Source organism: Bombus flavifrons, chromosome 7, assembly GCF_040668555.2.
Source record: "Bombus flavifrons isolate JBK064 chromosome 7, iyBomFlav1_principal, whole genome shotgun sequence".
Lineage (NCBI taxonomy): Eukaryota > Metazoa > Arthropoda > Insecta > Hymenoptera > Apidae > Bombus > Bombus flavifrons.
The window spans coordinates 12,223,713-12,244,714 of record NC_138448.1 but is presented as its reverse complement, the minus strand read 5'-3'; the positions used below and the strand labels follow the sequence as shown (position 1 = coordinate 12,244,714).

The 21,002-nt window shown below is 39.7% G+C and overlaps 1 protein-coding gene across 2 annotated transcripts in view; it reads right to left on the bottom strand.

The window, feature by feature from the left end:
* LOC138181531 (glutamate receptor ionotropic, kainate 2) overlaps positions 1 to 21,002 on the bottom strand; it is a 152,286-nt gene that overhangs the window by 124,760 nt on the left and 6,524 nt on the right. For both annotated transcript variants that reach the window (XM_069116379.1, XM_069116378.1), the window contains exon 2: positions 18,468 to 18,751. In XM_069116379.1, the coding sequence (XP_068972480.1) occupies positions 18,468 to 18,540 (73 nt within the window). In that variant the 5' untranslated portion in view covers positions 18,541 to 18,751. The remainder of the gene's footprint in view (positions 1 to 18,467; positions 18,752 to 21,002) is intronic.

The following is a 21,002-nucleotide window of genomic DNA, read 5'->3' as shown; positions in this document are numbered from 1 at the left end:
TTAGAAGGCTTTCGTGTACACACAGGCAGGTACAAGTGCATTCAAAACACATTCACCGACGCGAATCTTTGCTGCCTTCGTTAGCTTTGGTCGTTTACTTTGCAGCAGCGGAAAAAAAGCGTCATTTGCACGCCTGATGAGAATTCTTAAAAGCGGTTTGTTAAGCACATGTATCAAGACGGAGCACAAATTCCTCGTGTTTCTCACTACGGGTAATTCCTTTCCTCGCGGAGAATCGCGATCCTACTCTACCAGAGCGTTGAAATTGAAGAGATTGAGAAAAACGCCGGAGAATTCCGAGGGTAGTTTCACGCCAGTCAAAAGATCTCCTTTGTACCCTTTCGTAATACACGAATGAACGAATGAAGTTTGGCTGGTTTCATTGAACGAGGCTCAATGCGTTCGCTTGAATGGAACTTGGCGAATTAAAAAATTCGTAGCTCGCGTACGTGATAATGGGATAGAAAGGTGTATGCGTTTGGAAAAGAAAATGGGGAATTGAGAAGGATATAGGGTGTATAGAGTAATTAGCGGTTCAAGTAATTCAACAATGACTTTAAAATCTGAAGTGTCGTGACACGAATGGAACACGAATTACTCGTTAAAAGATGAAAGGGTTTTAGATTAGAAGCAAACTTCGTCCTTTTTAGACAATCGTCGTTGGAATGAAGATGGATAGGACCAGGAACCCCTATTCCGTGGAACGCAACTAGCATAACGCGAACCCGAGAAAGTAATTACGGGACGTCCATAAGACGATGAAGTTCAGAAATTGGACGACTGGTGAAAAGTCGGGAGGAAACCATAGCAGGTAATTCGGAAGGTTGAAGGAACGTCTCAAAGGCGACCAAGATTAATGAACTTCTTACGTCGCGATTAAGCGTGAGAAAAAACTCCGTTTCCTTCTGACTTCGACCGCAGTTCTGGTTCGAGACTCGAAGAGACCTAAACACGTTCTTCCGTCATACTTTTTCTTCCTTGGAGACTCGTTCGAAGGCTATCTATCGCTTTTTCGCTAACCAGGTCTTGTTCCGCGTAATTACTTTAGGTGTTGTGGATGGGAGCGAGAAACGCGCGGAATTTGAATGTGAGAAGAGATGGTTAAACCGAGAGATACAAAGAGAATACGATTGCTCCGAGTCAATAGGATATTTCTTGAAAATGAAAGTATACACAGGAGAAGTTTCTTCTTGAAATTCTAACAGCGAGATAAGTGTACGCGAGGTGGGTTTTCTTTTGCGTGTAAAGAGCTTTTTAAGATTTCCAAGTTCTGATACTGACCTACTTAACTTTCTTTGTATTATTTCTTTATATTCGAATTTATGAAACTAATCAGCGCTGGCTTCCAAACGACTCAATCAATCGAATAACCAGATATAAAATAAAGACGTACGATAAAAGTATTTTACTTTTGTTATTGGAAAATGTCGCAAATACAAGCTTCTTTAAATCATTATATCTATAGATCCCAACCTTTCGTACAGAGCTGACATTTCAGTTTCCCAATTCAATCCTTTCAATTTCCACAAGAGTAATAGTAATATACATAGTCGAGTATAAACAGTCTAAAATTTCGTCGAGGGTCTTTTCTACGTAGATTTCATTATCCCCGGGGATTCCTGCGAGTTGCTTCTCGAAACGCTTAAAGTACTGTTTTCCTTTACGACACGCCGTTTTATTATTCCCTTAACCGCGAACGCCGCACGGTTCCGAGTAAAATATTCAATGCGACGGTTTTGCCTTTTTCCCTGCTCTCGCGGGACATAAAAGCTCGCAACGAAGAGTCAAAGATTCTTGGAGAGTTCGAAAATCTGCTCGTCTACCAACGATCTTCGTCGGTTTATCGTGTCAACAGAAACAGCATTCGGCGACTCGCGATAATGGCGCCGATTTAACATCGATAATGACACGAAAGAGGAGCTAGGAACTTCATAAAAGGAAATGAAAGCCTTTGCTGATCTTTTGGTGGAATAATAATTAGAAAACGGTGGTTTCCACTCCCTGGATGGTAATCGAATACAGAGTTTCAAGTTGACGAATTTAAATCGAAGGATAAGATTATTTGCGACTAGATTATAATGTAAAATTTGAATACCAGAATAGTTTAAAATCACGGTATAAGTTGATGATTGAATTCGTCGGCGAGAACGAGTTAATAACTCGTGAAGATAAATCGAAATCCATCGTGGAATTACTTGGTCGAATTAGTCACCGTTACAGAGATTCCATTTCGTAATGGAGGCGTTCAATTATTCTTCTAGCGCAATAAAAGTGAGGAATAGGAGTTTCCTCCGGGAAATATGCCGGATTTTCTTCGAAGGAAAATCATAGTCAAGAACTGAAACGACTTGATCAAGCTTTCGCACCGTGTACGCGGTAACGAGACCGTAATTTAACGTTTTCACTCCTCGCGACCGGGGAAACTCTCGTATGGACCTTACTTTTTATTTACATTTAATTCCGCGTGTAAATACGTTTATGCATATTTTAACGAGTTTTGCCCGGATATTTACGCTCATAACCGCCGCCGTAATAAATATTTATCGTGGTCATTAGATCATGCATAAACATACGCGGTCGAAGAGGCGTGCTTTGTCAAATACACCGCTTATCACCGCATTTTCCACGACATTTATGCAAATATTTCGCCGCGAATTTGCGTCTGTCCGCTATATATTTCGCAAAATTTTAGTGAAACGCGTCAACCAATATCACTTCGTTCCTCCCTTCTCTGCGTGATTGATATCAGTTTCCACGTGCGACGCGACACACACAATCATAATATGATAATTTTAAACACTTGGGGCGCCAAGCTATTTAAACTTTGAATCATTCACGAGTTGAAACAATGATTTCCACAGAATTCATTTATGAATGCTCGTAAATTCGTCCCCATTATAATAATTCATCGCTTTTAACGAACCCACCACCATAGGAACCTAATTAATTTCTGTTATAGCGTTGCTACGCATTATGTATATGTACATCTATGTATATGCGTATGCATATTTATAAGCCTATAGACCTGTGTTAAAAGCATTGAAATTTAGAATTACGAGAGACTAGCGATCGATATTGTACTGTGAAGTTCTTTTAATGGAGCTACTTTCGATATACTCTGTGTAACTGTTCCTTTAATTCCATTGGCCTCTTAAGTTACGGTTTGCAATCCAGTTAAACGCAAGGCAAACAGAAGCCAAGCTCAAACTAACGAAGGGTGAGCAAGCCCTTCTCTGCTTTCGTTACGACGATCCTCAAACCACGTTACTCGACTCATCCGTCATTTAAATTGCAGCTGGTATCTCTAATTAAAAAGTATCGGGCGCAACTTCGATGAGGTATCGATTACGATGCTTTTAGCAATTTCCAATGGAGAAGCAAATAGCGAGAACTCGACGTGAAAAGCAGAAGAGTCGAAATCTAAACTTGTCCGTGTCAAAGCTCGTTTCGAAACACGATTCGAAGTCGGCTGGAAATAATAACTAGTTCTTCGTTCGTCTTAGCGTTAAAAGTCACGATATATTATTAATCAGAAACTTCTTGTCTTTGCTCTATTATTTTCAATATTTTCCTATTATTCCTCGATAGTTTAAGGCTAATTTAATTTCACTCAGTTTAATTTCACTCCGGATTGATCGCTGATAACGAACCAGAGGATTTCGCGGGAACGCGGATGAGATGTCAACTACCAAGAAGGAATTAATCGCTTGTTAACGAAACACGAATATAGCGATCGCAGATCGTATTAATTTGGTGGAACGAACAGTTTACGTGGTGACAGTCACAACGCTGTATTACATTGTCGCTGCTGCAACACCGCGTTTCCTTCGTCGTTCACTGGTTGTTTTGCATCGCCGCAGGTTGCGAATTGCAACACGCAACTATCGTGACAATGTTTATTTATTTATTTATTTATGTTTGTATGTATGTAGGTATTTCTTTATTTATTTATTCATGTATTTATTTATTTATTTATTTATTTATCTAAATGGGTTTCATCCCTTTTTATTTTTGTACACACACAGGTGGTGACGCCAGGCACATATGAGTATAAAAAAGTATTGTAATATGAAACAAATACAAGTATAACTAGTGGACTGTAGATTAATTAGATACCTAACGCGCCTCGGAAGCTTCGTGTAATTTAGGCTCGAAAATTGATATAGGGTTGATACAGAGTTACGGTCTATTAACTGTAGATTCTGAGAGTAGCATAAGGGAAAATTTGAGCGTGCTCTATAAATGGATTTAGGTATATATAGCTCGATAGTAGAATACAGTTGTTGGTTCAAAAAATCAATACATTTATCAATTATAAGATCGTTTATGACACAATACCAATCGATCACACCAAGGAATGTTGCTACACCAATTTCAGTTTCTCTTGGGAAACTAAAATTCTTTGTAGTTATCTGAGAGAATTATTTAAGAGATTGCTTGGAGCTTCTAAAGATTAGCCAATCTAGTTAAAAATACCTCTTTAAACAAAATCTCTTAAAACTATACTTTATAAAATTCCTTCAGAAATACTTCTTGAAAATACATATTTCGAGACAAAAATATGTGGCATATTGTAATTCGTTACGGTATTTCTATAGCATATTTCTATGCGTAATTTCGAAATTATGAGACCGTGAAATTCGGCTGCAATTACCAGAAATCAAGAGAACAAACACGCAAAGTGAATAATTGACAAACTGCAAATCTGCACGCGCGCTTTGAAACGTAAACGCGGCAAGTAGAAGATACAACAACTCTCGACTTCCGAGTGAACCCGCACAAAGAGCGAAGTTTGTGTCTGACAACGTCGTTTCCGAAGCATGAAGCGGGTCGCTTATCGCGGCGAACGTTCACGCCGGTTCTTACCAGTCGAACGAACCTGCGCCAACTCTATAATTGACTTCTAATCTCGCATAATGACGTCGGTGTATCAGAGACGTGCGAAGACCGCGAGTCCATGACCGACGAAACTTCTTGCGACAAACACGATGAGGATTGCTTTGAAGCGGTGAGAGATAATACAATCGGCGTACGACGATGTTTAGTCGGTTTTGTGATCTCAGGAAGGAAACCGACCTAGAGACGCTAACTCGAGAGGAAGTACAGGGTTAATCGTCTGGAAGGTACGAACATTCCTGAGTGACACGGGAGGAAACTCCGAAGACAATGAGGATTGTCTAGGATAAACTTTGACTATTTCTAGAATTTATGTTTGTTGTTGCAAGTTGCTACGCTAGATGCTTCATTAACTTTCGCGCTACTAACTTTGCTTCGGTCGTCGTTCAAAAACTATATTGGCCTACAGATATGTACTGGGAATAAACTCCACTATACATACTGTTCAGTTATGAAAGAAGACGGTAACTACGAAAGAGTGTAAAACTAATTTTTTTGTATCTTTGATTTAGTTTTATTATTTGTTTAATAAACACAGTTTTTTTTCATGGTTAGGTAGTATGGTCATGTAAACTATATTGCTACATATTCAGTGAACACACGTTCAGTAATTGTTTCATTTACACGTTTTGCGCTTGTATCTATTCTAACACACATTGTGTTCCTACTGTGAAAATAGCTGTGCATGGTGTCATATAGAGATTAGGCAGCATATGGCAGGAATGTGTATCGTGTATGTGATTCAGAAGCAAGAGAATCCTCCGTGAATCCTCAGAGAAACATAGTTTCAGAGAGTTGGAATTTCTTTTATTAAATATACTTTTCATCATTTTATTTCATATTTGACAAACAGGAATCTGCATGCAACCCAGTATCCCTGCAGTACAGTAGATCAAGCAACTCTGTATACGTATAATAATTTTTATAGTAATTTTATTCAGTTGATATTACTGTAGCAAAAAGATTAAAAACGGCGAATTTTTGTTATTAAATATATGTTCTTTTCTTTTCTAGAATCTTGTTTCAAATATTATACGGACTATCGAAAACGAAAATGAATAGTCACATGATAATCCGGTGTCCTTTTGCTACATGTGTTAGGGATTTAACGAAGTCCAGACTGTCTACAGCCCTCTGGATTGCAGAGTGCTACGTAACCACGTGGAACACGGGAAAAGGATTCTCTCGCAGGACGCTCGACCAATCGAACAAATAAAACACGGCGCAGGGTTCGACAGGCTGATCTCATCGCCGAAATGACTACTTGTTCCACACCCCGCCCGACAATATCAGCCTGCTAACCCTGCCCCTTCGGTGGAAATCCCAGCTTCTGTGCTTTTCGATCGCATTGTCGGCGCTATTCGCTCACAATGTAACGCGATATATCTATACGTTGTCGACCCGTATCGTTTACGTTCAAGAAGTGGACACAGGGACCAGCTTGTTGATGGCTTCATCGCGGTTTATTCATGTTCCAAGGATTTTCTCTATTATTATTCGTGATTTTCTCGATATTTTTCTATATTTTCTGAATCTTAATATTGTAACGTACTAAAACAAATATTTGTAATATCATAGCTTAAATTTCTTGAGTTTTTTCCTGATAAAAATATTTTCCTTGTATTTTCACAATCAGTTCACATTTTTATGTTAAAACAAGCTCAGATAATTACGAGTCCAATTTTCCCCGAGATGGATTAAAGCAAACGATGTTCGGTATTAAGAGGAAATCGTTCGGAATTAAAAATTTAATCGAGAATATCTGTCTTTCTCCTATCTCGGTCGTAGACAGGGATGCAAGTTGATCATTACGACGATTTTCATTTTAAATTTGCTGCTTAATTTGACTGACGGCCGTCCCTAATTGCGCGCTAAGTACGTCAATTTTACGAAGAATAATTCACGAAATTCATTTGTTAAGTAGTAAAACCAATCCAATTAAAAGGTTCCCAGACAGAAACTTTCCTAGTGTCAGATCGTCCGCTTTAAAGAAGCATTTCTCAATGAAATTTATCTACCCTTGTTTAGTATCCGGATGTTTACTCCTATGTATCTTCGGTTCTAAATCAGCAAGCGCGAATCAATTTCGACCCTGTTGGAGATTTGCATTGAACACGTAAACAAGGAAGGTTGTAGAACAACAGAAGGATTTACACAGGCATTAATGTGGAATTGAGAAAGGAATTGTGGGCGAGCAATTGCGTTATATTTAATTTAGTTGAAAGCCTATGTTGTGTATGCTGTTTATACACCAATGATTACATTTATATCTATCCAGTATTTCATACATATATACCAAGTGTATTTTCAATTCATAATTCCCATTTTCTATTCCATGATCCTCTTATCCTATTTACGTACTTTTATCTGAAACAGAAGCTTCCTGAAAAAATTGTATTAAAGAATTCTCTGAATGAAAGAGCTAATATTAATTTCCAAAATATTATTGTAAAACTCAAATTACTATCTCATACGTACAAAGTATGCAAAGTATGCATTGGAGCGATTAACTCCACTTCTACGACTATTCTTTGACTTCCGTCAATGTGATAGCCGGAGTTCTAGGCAGGCAGATATGTCTCCCGCAAGAGACATCATTTGTCTCGTAGCAGGATTACGTTCAATCGCATCTGGATAAGCTCGTTGACTCGGATCGCAGCTACTCGCTCCGATATTTTATCTCGTGGGACGTTTTCATCGTTTCTCCTCTTTTTAATAGGTTACGTCGTTCGATCAACTCGACCTCCTACGCATGTACGTGTACGCGTTTATGGGATGAAAAAGGGATCGATTAACCAGGAATCTCGGCGTATAGTCGAGGGAAAATATTGCTCGACGTCGATCGCCAAATATTTGACGATTGGGTGATCCCCTCTGCCTCGGCTGGCTCCTTTTTACAGGAACGCACTACTCACGTATCGATGATAGAATTTCTCCATTAAAGCTTTCCCACTTGGGTGCAGATAGATATCGTGACATCGTACGATCACTTGCTTGTGATTTATGAAAAGACATAGAGTTTGTTGGGAAGATTATGGGATCGTGGTAGCATTTTATGGAATTTTCATCGAGTGTTACGTCGATTTTAGGGGAAACGAAGTTTTATTCTCATAAAAAGATTCTTTGAATCGTAGCAAACTTATATGGTTATGATAGAATTGCACGATACTTTCTTCTTGTAAGATTGAAATTTTATTCTCGTGAAAAACGTCTTAGAAACTGTAGAAAAATGTTTAATAGAACTGTATGAAGCCTTCGCTACCCAAAGGAGGGATACGCAGATTTTTCAAGAAACAAAGTTTCTTTTTTTTGTACAAAATGCTTTAAGAATTCTGAGATTACAAGAGTGTAGTAAAGTCGTATGAAACTTTCAGTAAAAGAATCTACTGATACATTGGGCTTTCACGAAACGAAGTTTTCTTTTTATACATATAGGAATCGTAGAAATTCTAATAGCAGGATGAAAATGGTATCTCGAACGTATCAATACACGATAGAAGAAGTCATGTTCAACCACCCTTTTCAAACCTGGCGAAATATTTCATACCCTTCCGTATAAAAAATTTCTCTTATTGAATTCTTGATGAAATAAGCGGATCGTCGTCGGAATTTCGAGGCGCCAGTTGGGTCTGCGTCTCGAATAAATCGCTTCGCTTTTCCAAGGGGTCATGGCGTTAAAACACGATGCCTGACTATGACCACCGTTAGAGCACGTATCGCGGATATTCCGTCGGGATATAAATTATCGCTATTTGTACAAGAAAAAAGTATAATCTAAACCTCCGTTTTTAGGTTTTTCCAAATATTTCCATATCTTTCCTTGCACAATGTCCAAGCGACGTGTCGAGTTATTTAAAAATTTATTCTACGGATTATAGAAAAAGGATCGTGAATAAGTTTAAGTAAATTTAATTAAACTCACGCTTTGAATAATATCGCGGAACAATTTCGTTTACGCTACCATGATCTAAACGAGCGCTAGGAGATTTCCCTTAGAAATCCCTCTCTTAGAAACGGTCCCTCAGTTTTCAGCATGACGAACTCACTACGTGTGCGCGCACGTCGAAATACAACGCGACGCGACGTCTCGTCTCGTCTCGTCTCGTTCATCTCGTTATGACGAACGTTCACAGAGAAAGGAAATCCCAAAAGAACTCGCACAGTTGTCTGATAATCTCTGTCCTTATTATCTCGCCTAACGAACCAAGGCGAACGATGGAACGCGAGAGTGCCGAAATTCCTTGCGTGGAACGCATAACAGCGCGATCAATTCGAAAAATTCTTCAAACCCCCTGTACTGTACCGTCGCGTCGCGTCGATATGAGAATTCTTCGCCGAGTTCCGAGCACCGTTCTTAGCTACGACTTCGCGCGAGTAATCTAGAGTCGCTCGAAGTGCGATCGTTGCATTGAACGACGCACGATATCGACTCGTTATATCCCAGCCGGCGACGCTGTGCTTCAGATGCGAAAACAGACAGTTTCAACAAGCTGAAGGCAAACAGAAATACAGTTTTATGGGGAGAACAATTTTTGTTATGAAAATAGGAACAAGTTCTGATACTTAAACGAAAAGTAAAGAAACGATATTAATTTTAATGGACATTTTGGATTTTTAGATAACTATATAGCATGTAGAATATCTAATTAAGGCGTAACGAGTCGATTTAATCGAAAATTTTCTTTAACATTTCTTTAAAATCTACAAAAATCTATAGAATTTCTATAAAAAATTATTCAGAAATTGGTTGCTTTTTTACTATCCTGCTAATTCTAAAATATATCAGCGGTGATCGAGAAGAGACACGCATCACAGATTTTCAATCTAATATCACTTAGATGATATTTATTATAGGACGCGTTATCTAACTCGCACATGCTCGGCCAAACAAATTTGTATGTAAATAGCAGTGGTAGCCAACCCGATAAATCGCTACATTGTTTGTAGGTTACACGATATAACATGTATTATTTACCGAGACAAATATATATGAATATTTTTCGACGAAATAAATCGTCGCAACGTTTTTTATATGCGAGTTATACGAATTCTGTTTGTTGATAAACGAACATCCTCCTTGTCGTCCCGTTGAAAGCTCGTATTTTTTTTTTTTCAAATGTTCTCTTCCTGGTGTCCTCTCCCTCTCTTTTTCTATCTCTCTCTTCCATCCCCCTTCTCTCGAGGATCCCTGAATTTATACGCATTTGCTTTGATAATTTCGCCCAGGATCGCTTTTGCTAGGTTGTAAGCGTTGCGCTTATTGTTCAGGCTGTATCAGTTCCGCGGAACATTGCGAACAAAATTGTTTCCTGCGGTGAAATTCCAAGAGGATTAAGAGAAAAGAGAGTGTTTGCGCGCATTAATTGAATATGCCCGCGTAAGCTTTGTTACAATTTATTTAGCGCGTAAGCCTCGTCGCAATTTTGCTTTTGCACGTATGAATGTAATATTCTTAATAAGGCCGGTTCATAAGATTGAACGAAAATTGAGTCAACTACAGATGGGAAGTTTCCTGGTTGTCAAATATTAGTATACATATGGTACTCTTGAAGAAATGGAAAATTAATGTTATTACCGTCGTCGACAAATATAGAGAAAAGAAAGGAGGTTACTATATAAATTAGCTTATAAATATTTAGAAAGTTTCAAAACATTTCACCATGGAAGTGTATTGAATCTGCTTGATCGTGTCATACAAATTTTCCAAATCCAAATTAATTAATTCTGATAGAAATCACTTGCGTTCTAATTACGAAATAAGATGTCCCGCGCAATACTCCAGAATCCCTTATTATCCTTTGAAATCAGTATGAAAACAGAGACTATCCATATATCCAAACAGACCATTCAAGCGTCCTCATGAAACATTGACACAAACGTGCTCGTCGTTTCACGCGTATTCAGCCGAAAAAAAGAAAAAACGGTTTCGACGAGAAAGTCAGGCAAAACCGGAAGAGTACAAGGAGTGTGATGGCAAGAGGAAAAGTGTACTCGTTGATTCGAGGCGAGTTCCGGGCAAACTGGAAGGCGCATCACCATTGAATCAGAAGGCTCTTGAAAAATACGAGGCAGTCGTTTGAAAAACCGCCTCAACATGATTTCTTTCTCTTTCTCTTTCAGGTTGGCGTACGAGTCACGGCGATACTCGGCTCTGTGCGCAATCTGGATCAAGGCCCGTGTCGATGCTTACCTACTAGGAATTCCGATATTGCAACTCAGCGTTTCGCGCGCGAGCTCACCCTGTTCACCCAGCGCGCCCTTCCCTCCCCACCCAGTCCACCATGGTCGGTGTCGCGTTGGGTGCGGACATACGTATGCACGTGAAATCGGCTAGGTGCATGTGTCCTCGATGTATGTGTGCTGCCAGGCGAAAGCGAGTACTCGACTAAAAGCGAACACGCCACGCTGCCGCGCCGAATCTAACACATCGAATGAATACTTCGAAGCAAACACGTACACTGCCTCACCAAAGTATTTGGACACTAACCATACAACGATTTTATGTGTACGTTTTATGTGATTCGTTAAGCATATCGAAATTTCATTAGCAGTGTAACGGGACTCGACTGTCATGATTATATTAAATTATATTATATTATTAAATTAGATCCCATTAAATGTTGAGAGGTTTATTAATATATAATAGACAGTCGATTCAAATACCTTTGTGAGGTGTAATATATATAACTTTGAATTTGTTTGACACTTTATCAATATAATCATGTTAATCAATTGTCGTGATAACAATACAGATGAAATTTCAAAATGTTTCGTGTTACGCACGTGATGTATTCGTAGGAGATGACTACGACTGTTCGAATGCTTTCGTGAGCCTGTGTAACACACGACTGAGAGAACACACGAAGTGGACGTTCTAACGAGTAGAAGTTTGACGGACGAACGGTTCGGAGCGACCGGGAGGGACGTGCAGCGAAGTTCCTGCCATTTGCATGAAAGGTATCGCGTTCGATTAACGGATTCTGGGTTAAAAATTGAATTATTCATGGCACCGTGAGGGGTGGCTGTTTAACTGTCACGAGGCGAGCTGTTGTAAAGCCTTGGATTTACAAGGACTAGGAATGATTTCGGTTAAACGTTATGGAAGTGGTTGGGGCTTACATAGATGAATCGATGGTCGGGCAGAACAGATTGAATTTCATGTTCTTCTGTACATAGTTTCAATAATAGTTAAAGGATTAAATTAATTGGCTGTCCATTCCCGCAACACAAAATCTGGTCGGGTTCTCATTTCCGCCGAAAAACACGAAACCAATCAAACCACCGTCCTACCTTCTCGTTCAGTCAATATGTTCTGTTGGGAAGGGGAGCATTTTCCAATAAAGACAAATAAAATTCCCCGATCGAACTTGCGTTCAACATTCTCCAGCTGGCTAAAATTCATCAGCTAAAAGAAACAACCTCATCGACTGGTCACTTTTCGCAACAAATAACGGGCGTTTCTTTAGTAATTTGTTTCGAAGGTGGGAAAACGAGTGGCTTGGTCGTTGACGATCTCGGAACAACGGAGCGTTCCCTAGACGCTCTTTATATGCGTCGTAAGTCGCAACTCCTATGAACTAAAAGCCAAGGATACTCTGGAGCTTTTGCCTTGTCTTGGCAGCTATCTCTGCTCTAAGTTGACTCGTCGTCGACGCACGAAATAAAGCGTTCAGTTTGATATGGCTCGCGTGGACGCTGAAAGGGGACGCATAAATTTCACGAGGCAACGCAGTCGCGCGATTGCACTCGCAATTACGGCCACTTCGCTGGAACGGAGCGCGTCGGTTCGAACGGGAATTGCAATCTCGCCCGGATGAATTATCTCGTTGGCGAGGCGCGTTCTTTGGAGCCGTGTATGCCAGGCAAGTGACGACGCATTGTCTCGAGCACTCGCCTAGAATGAAGTGGTTTCATGGAACCTGCGAGTGGCTGTTTATCGTGTGCCCGTTTTTTCTCTCTTCCAGTGTCACGTGGACACTGGAGAAGTAAGAGGAATTTTTTGATGATCGCGCTCCACGCTTTTTACACCTTTTATCTAGACTCAAAACGATGTCTTGAATCGTTTTTAATCTCTCGACTATTTCGCTGATATCTATGTAAAAGTCGAGGAGCGATTTAATGGATTTCGCAAGATTTAACTGGTCTCATGGTTTTTGTTTCGCGGTTTTGCTTTTCGCCTTGCGTTTTATACAATACGTTACGGAATTAGACCCGGTCTTCGGGATATTTATAGAGTTATTCGTCGGTCGAGATAAGAATCTCGCGGAACGCGAATAGTCGACCGATCATTTTCCATACCTGAGACTTTTCCCGTGACATTTATCATTATTTCTTTTGTACCGGATCGCTGGTATTCAGGGATTGTCAAGAGAATAAGATATCGTTAAGGCGGAACGCACGAACTGTTGGCTGGAAGTTCCAGTGAAAGGTGTTATTACGAATAATTTCCTCCTCTCGGAAAGCACACGCAACGCGTTTCATAGTCGAACATATGCTACAAAATTGATTTTATCCGACTCTGGAACAGCATCCGAATCTTGTCGATTGTCGATATCTACGTAGCTTTTGTTACGAACTATTCTATTTTTCGTCGTGTCCAAAAGCACGTGTACAACCAGACAAAAGTATACAAACGTGAAACTTAATTTCGATAGAAAATATGCAATCCACCGATCGGCGATTGTGTAAATTCCAAAGTTAAAACAAACTCCAATCAATAATAGAGTAATATCGCGTAGTTTTGGTGTAAACGCTCGAATAAACATGAAAATAAACAATCGGCTTAAACTCCATCTGCTCAATCGAATATCGCCGTTCGATATATTTATTTATTTCTTTTCATTCGACTTTCACGTAACACAATCGCAGAGAAACGGGTCAAATACTCGTAAATAGCAGACAGTTCGATAGCGTCGTCGGGGTATTACGCGATTATCGAGAAGCAGCTAGATTCAAAGGAAGAGAAATCTGAATGAGTAGGATAACGATAGAAGGACGAACTAAATTTCAGAGCCACGAGAAAACTACTTAACCGAATGATAAAATCTAAGTGCCTCGTTCCAAGCAATTTTCGCGAAACTTTAATGGAGACGCCTTGCCGTTCGCACAGATAAAGATGCTTTATCGACTACTCGAGTAATCATCTCGCTCTTTGCATGAATTAACAGATTCGAACCACTTCGATTCTCGATCCTTCGATCGACGATTTTAACATGTTCCGTGTTGCACTGATTTCATGTGATTTGTCATTGGTATGTCATCGATGATGTACGTAGTATATGTGTCATATCTGTTAAATGAATTGTGCTCCTTGATGGTTAGAAAATTACAAAAATATTATCGTAAAAAAAAAGCTTTGATCCATAAAAGATTGCAAGGTACGTTGTAATTGCGTATAGAAGATGATTCTAGAAAGATTTTCATGATTCTGTTTCATTTTATAGTCATTGCACCAAATGAGATGTTCAGTGCAGATCACTACTGGACCTGTTAACCAAAAGCTTCAAAATGTTCGTTCCCATAAAGTCCATACAGTTGCCAAAGTTTAGTCCTTAACCCTAAGAGAATAAGATTACGAACGCTTAAACAACAATTAAGTTCCAACACTTCCGTTGTCCTAAGGCGAACAGTACTTACAATAAACTAAATATTTGAACGCTCAGAAATATACTTAGATTATAAACTTAGGAGAGTCGTGACACGTACTTCGATTCTAAAAAAGATACATCTAATTAAATTGTACCCTTCGACCCAGCCATGCTCCCATAAAGCAGAGCTTCTTGGTTGGAAATACGGCAAGATCGTCATAGAATACCGGCTTCTTCTCTGACACTGAGCAACCACACCTTCGTAGAGCTTCTAAGCACATTATAATTCCCCGTAGTCGGTAGTCGAGTTATAAATCTTTAATACTGTTAGCACCACAGCGATGCGCCTTCGTTCCGGACTTCATTAGGGTTTATTTTACGACGTGGAATATTCAGCAGGAAGGAAGAGATCCACAGGCTTAACGGAGGAGTGCATTTTTCGACCCGCGACCCCCTGCCTCCTCTCGAAAAGACCTTCCGTGAGTGGTCGGAAAGAGAGGATGACGCGTCGCATCTTCGTCGTTAACGATATCGATCCGCGAATCTAATGCCAGCAACTCGACTGATTCGCACGGCCGCGAGGGTAATTAAAGTCGCGGGAGTGCTCGTCGGAAATTCACCAACTTATATTTGCGGAACGTGCCTCGCGAACGTCGTCCGGGGATGGAAGGCGAAAGCTCGCCCCTTTTCGTTCTACGTGACACGGTTCCACAGATCTATGTGACGAAGCTTTTACCCGGCGCTGCGTATTACACAGGATATCATAAAATATGTTTGGGATATTTATAGAGTCAGTTCTGAACATCAAAACGATGAGAAAATGTTGGATACAAAAATGTCGTTTGAGGTTTACTTGGAAATAATGTTATTTTACGCTAGAAATATATAATGGTTGGTATGGATAAATCTGTTCACGAATCTTTCTCACTTGATGTTTTCAAAAAGAAGTCTATTCTCTGATAGACTTTTAAGAGATAATTATTAAACAGAGAATTAGTACATATATTCCATCGTCTCGGTAAATCAGTTGAAAGCAAACTGAAAACGTAAGATCTTTAAATCTTAAGAAATTCACATTCGCTTCGAGCAATGACTGGTCACGTGAAATTTTGATTCTGTGAGTTTTCCTCGAAGAATCAAACGTTTCGAGACATCGACGAAAGTCATGCGATATCGAAGCAAGTATCGCGTGTTGAATCACGATGAGCTATTCACACGATTCGTGTGGAGAATGAGCTTTTTCAGGTACAACACGACAGTGTTCCGCTGTTTCTCATCGAGATCCTGAATAAGATTCGCCTCCAACTTGACGGCTAGAGAGGGAATAGAATTCCCGAAGCTTGTGCACGAATGACAATGTATCAAAAGATCGATGTTGTCTCCGCTGGAAGAAACTGTTTCCCCGAGATCGTACATCAGCGTCGAGCTGATTACTCTAGTCGAATAAGGAGGAAATCCTATTTACTTGCGATACTTCTTAGAGAAAATGTTATTAACTCTTTGCCAAGATAACTACGGCCTAATTGCGTTTAGTTTAAACTTTTATCTTAGTTAAAACTAGTTTATTAGTTTAAAATCGTTGCTACGTCTTTCTTTGTACCATGCATTTTAGGGGAAATGCTTTTTGTTTATTTGTGAGATTAATTATAGGATTAATTACTATACAAAGTTGGCTCAAAAAATAATTTATTAATAAAAATTATAGTTTTCGCTATATTATATCAGAATAGTAAAATCAAACACACAATTTCTATGCACCCAGTACTAATTAATGTCCAGTTTTAATTACTGTTAATATTGGAATTGTATTCTGCAGTACCCAAATCCATAATACTGGATGTTGCAATAGTGACAATAGCTAGTAGTCTTAGCATTGTATAGCATAAATGTACATTAGTTCATAGGTATCTTGTATATCAGGTCTATGTTCATATTACCTTGAAATCTTCCCCTTTGATCAGAAGCTGAGCTATTTCAAATTAATTAATTAATCCCGAAATTTCCCTATTTCGAGTAGCCCACGTAGATACCTGAACACTTATCATAGAAAACTTGCATATAAAATATTACGAAATATTCGTTAACATAAAATTGACATAGGCACGACATATAAAAATTCACTAAATTTTATAAAAAAAAAAGAAGGCTGGTAAAAATATATAATTTGAAAATTGAGTAAAAAGACACAGTCTCGATAAAACGAAAAACGTGATTAATCGTGTTTGTCTTCTCTGGTCTTCGAAAGTATTCGAATACTTTGCTGCACTATTCTGTAGAGTCTCTCTTATCTTAATTTCTTCCAAATTGAATTAATCAAATCAGAATTTCCCTAAAATTCCATCCTTCCTATGATTAGAATACTCCAGCAACCCCATTTCTACATTTCTCCACGCTGGCACCCCCTTAATCACGGTCTGGCCTCTCTCGTCAACATAGTATGGTTCAAATTGCGGCTAAGTTTCCCCGGGGCGGTTCACCGCGTTGAAATTCGTGCAATTACATCGAGAGGAAAGTTTTGGTCGCGTGGCCAGGACGCGACGATGGTCAGGGGTGAGCGTGTGTACCTCTGAGGAGCGACGTTTTCGGATGCACGGTCCTCTCGTCGAAGCTGTGCGCGGAATAGCAAGGAGGGTGGACTGATGAAGTCGCACTATCCCGGTAACAGGTGAGATTCGATCCTCTGTAGTCACCTTGCGGGGTCCTCCCTGATTCTCTCTGTCGCAGAACGTACGCTCGAGAGTGCGGTCACGTAGCGGCCAGCCAGCGAGTTAAATTTTTCAGTGTCCTGTTTCGTAGGAGTTACGTCCTCCATTATGGAAACTTTCCCCTGAGCGGGCAAGCTCTTAGAGATCATGGAAGCGACTTAACCGGTAAGAGGTACTCGGTTTAAAGGATGAATCACATTGTAAGAGAATCGTTTGCTTGCTACCTGACCGCTTCGTATGCGGCAAGCAAATCAGGATCTCTGTTCCTGAAAAAGCTTTTACCTAGCTTTCCACATTGGGTAACTAATCAGTTGAGTGGGTATATTAATTGATAAATGCACGCGGAGCAGGAAGCTAAAGGCAATTCTAGAGATTATAACAAAACGGGCGTGGAAGTCCAGGGGCAAATTTCGGATATAACGTTGTGTGTGGATGTATTATACATATATTTGCGATTGATGAATTTTCTACTCGCGTCGAGATGTATATTTCAAGATTAATTCGTTGGTTAAACAGTCTTCAGAGCGGGTGAAAAGGCATATATGAGTGCATATGTGTATCGAAGCAACACGTAGACCCGCACCCGCAGCACTACTAGGGGCTAAATTAACTCGCGAGGCGGTTAATTAGTCAGGCTGTTAAATTTTGTGTATCAGAGCGAAGATGTGTACCTTCGTCAGCCACCGTGCGAAATTTTCGTGGATCAAAAGTACGGCACAAGAGAAAAGAATCTCGTGCTCGTTAATTAGTCGTAGAAGTAATTAAAACTCGTTTACTTCCAATCCGTCTATCAAAGATTAACTTCGACCCATTCAATAAATGTTCACCGTGGAACATTCTCTCTTTTCTCGTTCCTTCTCTCTTCCTTATTTTTTTCCTTCTCTTTGTTTTCCCTACGTTCGCTCCTAACGAGCAGAACCCACCGTGAAAAAGGTGCCGCGAGATAAATTTAATTACTCACCACAACATTCTTACCCGCGTAACCGTGTCGAATACATAGATAATCGTATAAAATTCGTCCCAATCTCGCGACCAATCATCGCAACACGTATATTGTAAATTATTTCGTTCCTGTCAATTATAGAGGAGCGTAAATCTCGAAAAATCTCTCAGGATTTATATCTAATTAACGCGATACACAAGGATTACGTAAATTTGCATTTATTTAAATTTGCACGAGACGAACATTCGCCAACTAATTTTCAATTTTTTTCGGTAATTTTTAATTTTGTCGATATTGATAACACGTTTAAAAAATGTAGCCATCGATTCGACTTACCGATTCTGATGACCGGCGGCAGTGACATGGCAGTGGTGACCAGGATGACAATGATGGCGAACAAAAGTGCCATTGTGCTCGACGTAAGCTCAACTCGCACCTCACTATGACATCGTTCTTGCGTACTCCGTTTCGGGGCAGAATGCGATACCAGCAGCCGAAAGAACCATATGAATACACGAAAACTAGGATTATTCACGAACACTTTAACACGCAACCGCACATTGTTGGAGCCTCGCCGCGCACATCCATGCAAATCCTCAGAGGACCTTCATTGTCCACACCTGAAACGATACAAGATATTCTATTGAAAATGAAATTCACTTGTTCCAGTTATTTTAAGTTATTTGTTCTAAATTCCTAATAATTGGACTGCGAGTATACATTCAAATTTCTACAGTCTTTCTTAAAAAATTAGGCCCTAGACAGAAACTTGTTTCACCTATTCGATAGACGCAACGAATGCAGTTTGAATATCTTAAATATATTTGCATATTATGCGTATTCAGTGCACCTTTGTACTTTTAAATTTTCCATTTGAAATATCAGCTTACGAATCTATAATTTACCAATAATTTATTTTCTCTGCGTATTATCTACCAATACGAATATTTCCATTAATTCCAACTGTACAAACAGCTGTACTGTCCATGTCATCAATATCAACTTTTTATCGATCTGCTTTTCATTCCGAGATATTAAAGAACGCGAATCCTACATAAAGTGGGCAGAATTTCGGGAAAACGAGGAAGCAATGTCAGACGAGCCGGCGTTCTCATTAGGTAGGTATCGATTATCGAAAAACATCGGTAAGTTTCTTTGGAAGCGTTCAATGGTGGCCGCATCGCCGTGTGTACATATGATCCGTCATTATGCGAAAGGGAGACCAGGTGCACGCAGGGAATCATGTTGGTAGAATCATGCAGGCCAGACCGCTCGGATATCATTGGCTATCCGGTATAATTTCGCGGACATCACGTATGAACTTTACCTCCATCTTCTGCATGTGTACAAGTTTGTCGATGAGACCTAATGCGCGCCATCAGTTTAATAGAAAGCTTCTCAGTGTGTGTAAGCTACAAGCATAAATCACTATATGCATCTTTGAGCAACGACGCGTCAATTGAATTCACGCTCGAAAAAACAACACAACTCGATGCGATACAAAACGTTCCTGAAGCGATATTGTCACTAGCGAGTTCCGTTCGATTTGATTCGTTGGGAAAAGGTCGGTTTTGTTTGAGTGGCGTTTTCGTTGGAAGTGGTCGAGCAATATCTTCTGGTAATTGAACTTTCCAGAAATTCCTCCTCGTCGTTTCTTTTCTCTTTTTTTTTTTTTTTTGTTTGTTTGAAGATATATTTCATGATTCAGCGGATACGTTTTAGCGAAAGAAGGATTATGCAATTCTATCGAAGAATCTAGATTATCGGGGCGGGGGGGGGGGGGGGAGTCGTTATTGAAAGCGACTAGGTACTTCCTTTCTATAACTGAATCTTTGAAATTCTCGCAACACTTATTTTTCTACGTGTATTCGAGAATAATAGAGTACGATGTTTAATAGGATAGTTATACAATGAACAAATCTAATGGGACTTCTTTCCCATTCGGGAATCAGCCATTTGGTGTTTATATTGCAAACGAGCTTCCATCTTCTCGAATTAAATCGCTTAGGCGTTAATCACAATGGAAGCGTATAACGTAAAAAGTTGCGTGGTACACATGCGGCGTAAAAGTCACGTGGACCGTGCATGGTTCATTTGCATGCAGGTCAAGTGAAACGTTAACGCGATTACGCGTGCAATTTGCAAACGTGCGACACGTGTAGGGATAGTTATCGATGAAAATGGCGCGCGAATATCGCGAGAATGTACTCGGTACGTGTCAATTAACAATTATAATTGCGTTCGGTTCGATGTAAAACGAGCAAACCTGTATAATTCGTCTAATGGCCAACGTAAAGGCTTCGTTGAAAGTGTTTTAATGACCATAGGAAAAGTACTCTTGTCCTGACGTAATTGAAAACGCTTCGCCGCCGTTATTAAGGTTAACTGTTGTTATATCTACGGCGAGATAATGGAGGGATTTATCGTTTGTTTAAACTCACGGTCCTCTTGCTGCGTCTTGTTGTTAACAGTGAAATGTAATCTGTGCCAACAGAACGCTTAATTATGCTAACAATAATAGTTATACAGGGTGGTTGGTAACTGGTGGTACAAACGGAAAGGGGGTGATTCACCGCGAAAAAAGAAGTCGAAAATAAAGAATAAAAATTTTTCGTTTGAGGCTTTGTTTTCGAGAAAATCGACTTTGAATTTTCGCTCGGTACGCGTGCACTTTATCATGTCTCGTTATAACGGATCTCACTGTAGATTTAAAAAAAATTTAAAAAAACAAAAGAAATTAAAAAAAGAATTTTTATTCTATATTTTCGACTTTTCGCGTAGAATCACCCCCTTTCCGCTTGTACCACCAGTTACCAACCACCCTGTATATTCAGTCGTTTCCGCAAACACGAACAGCCGCGAGGATACGCG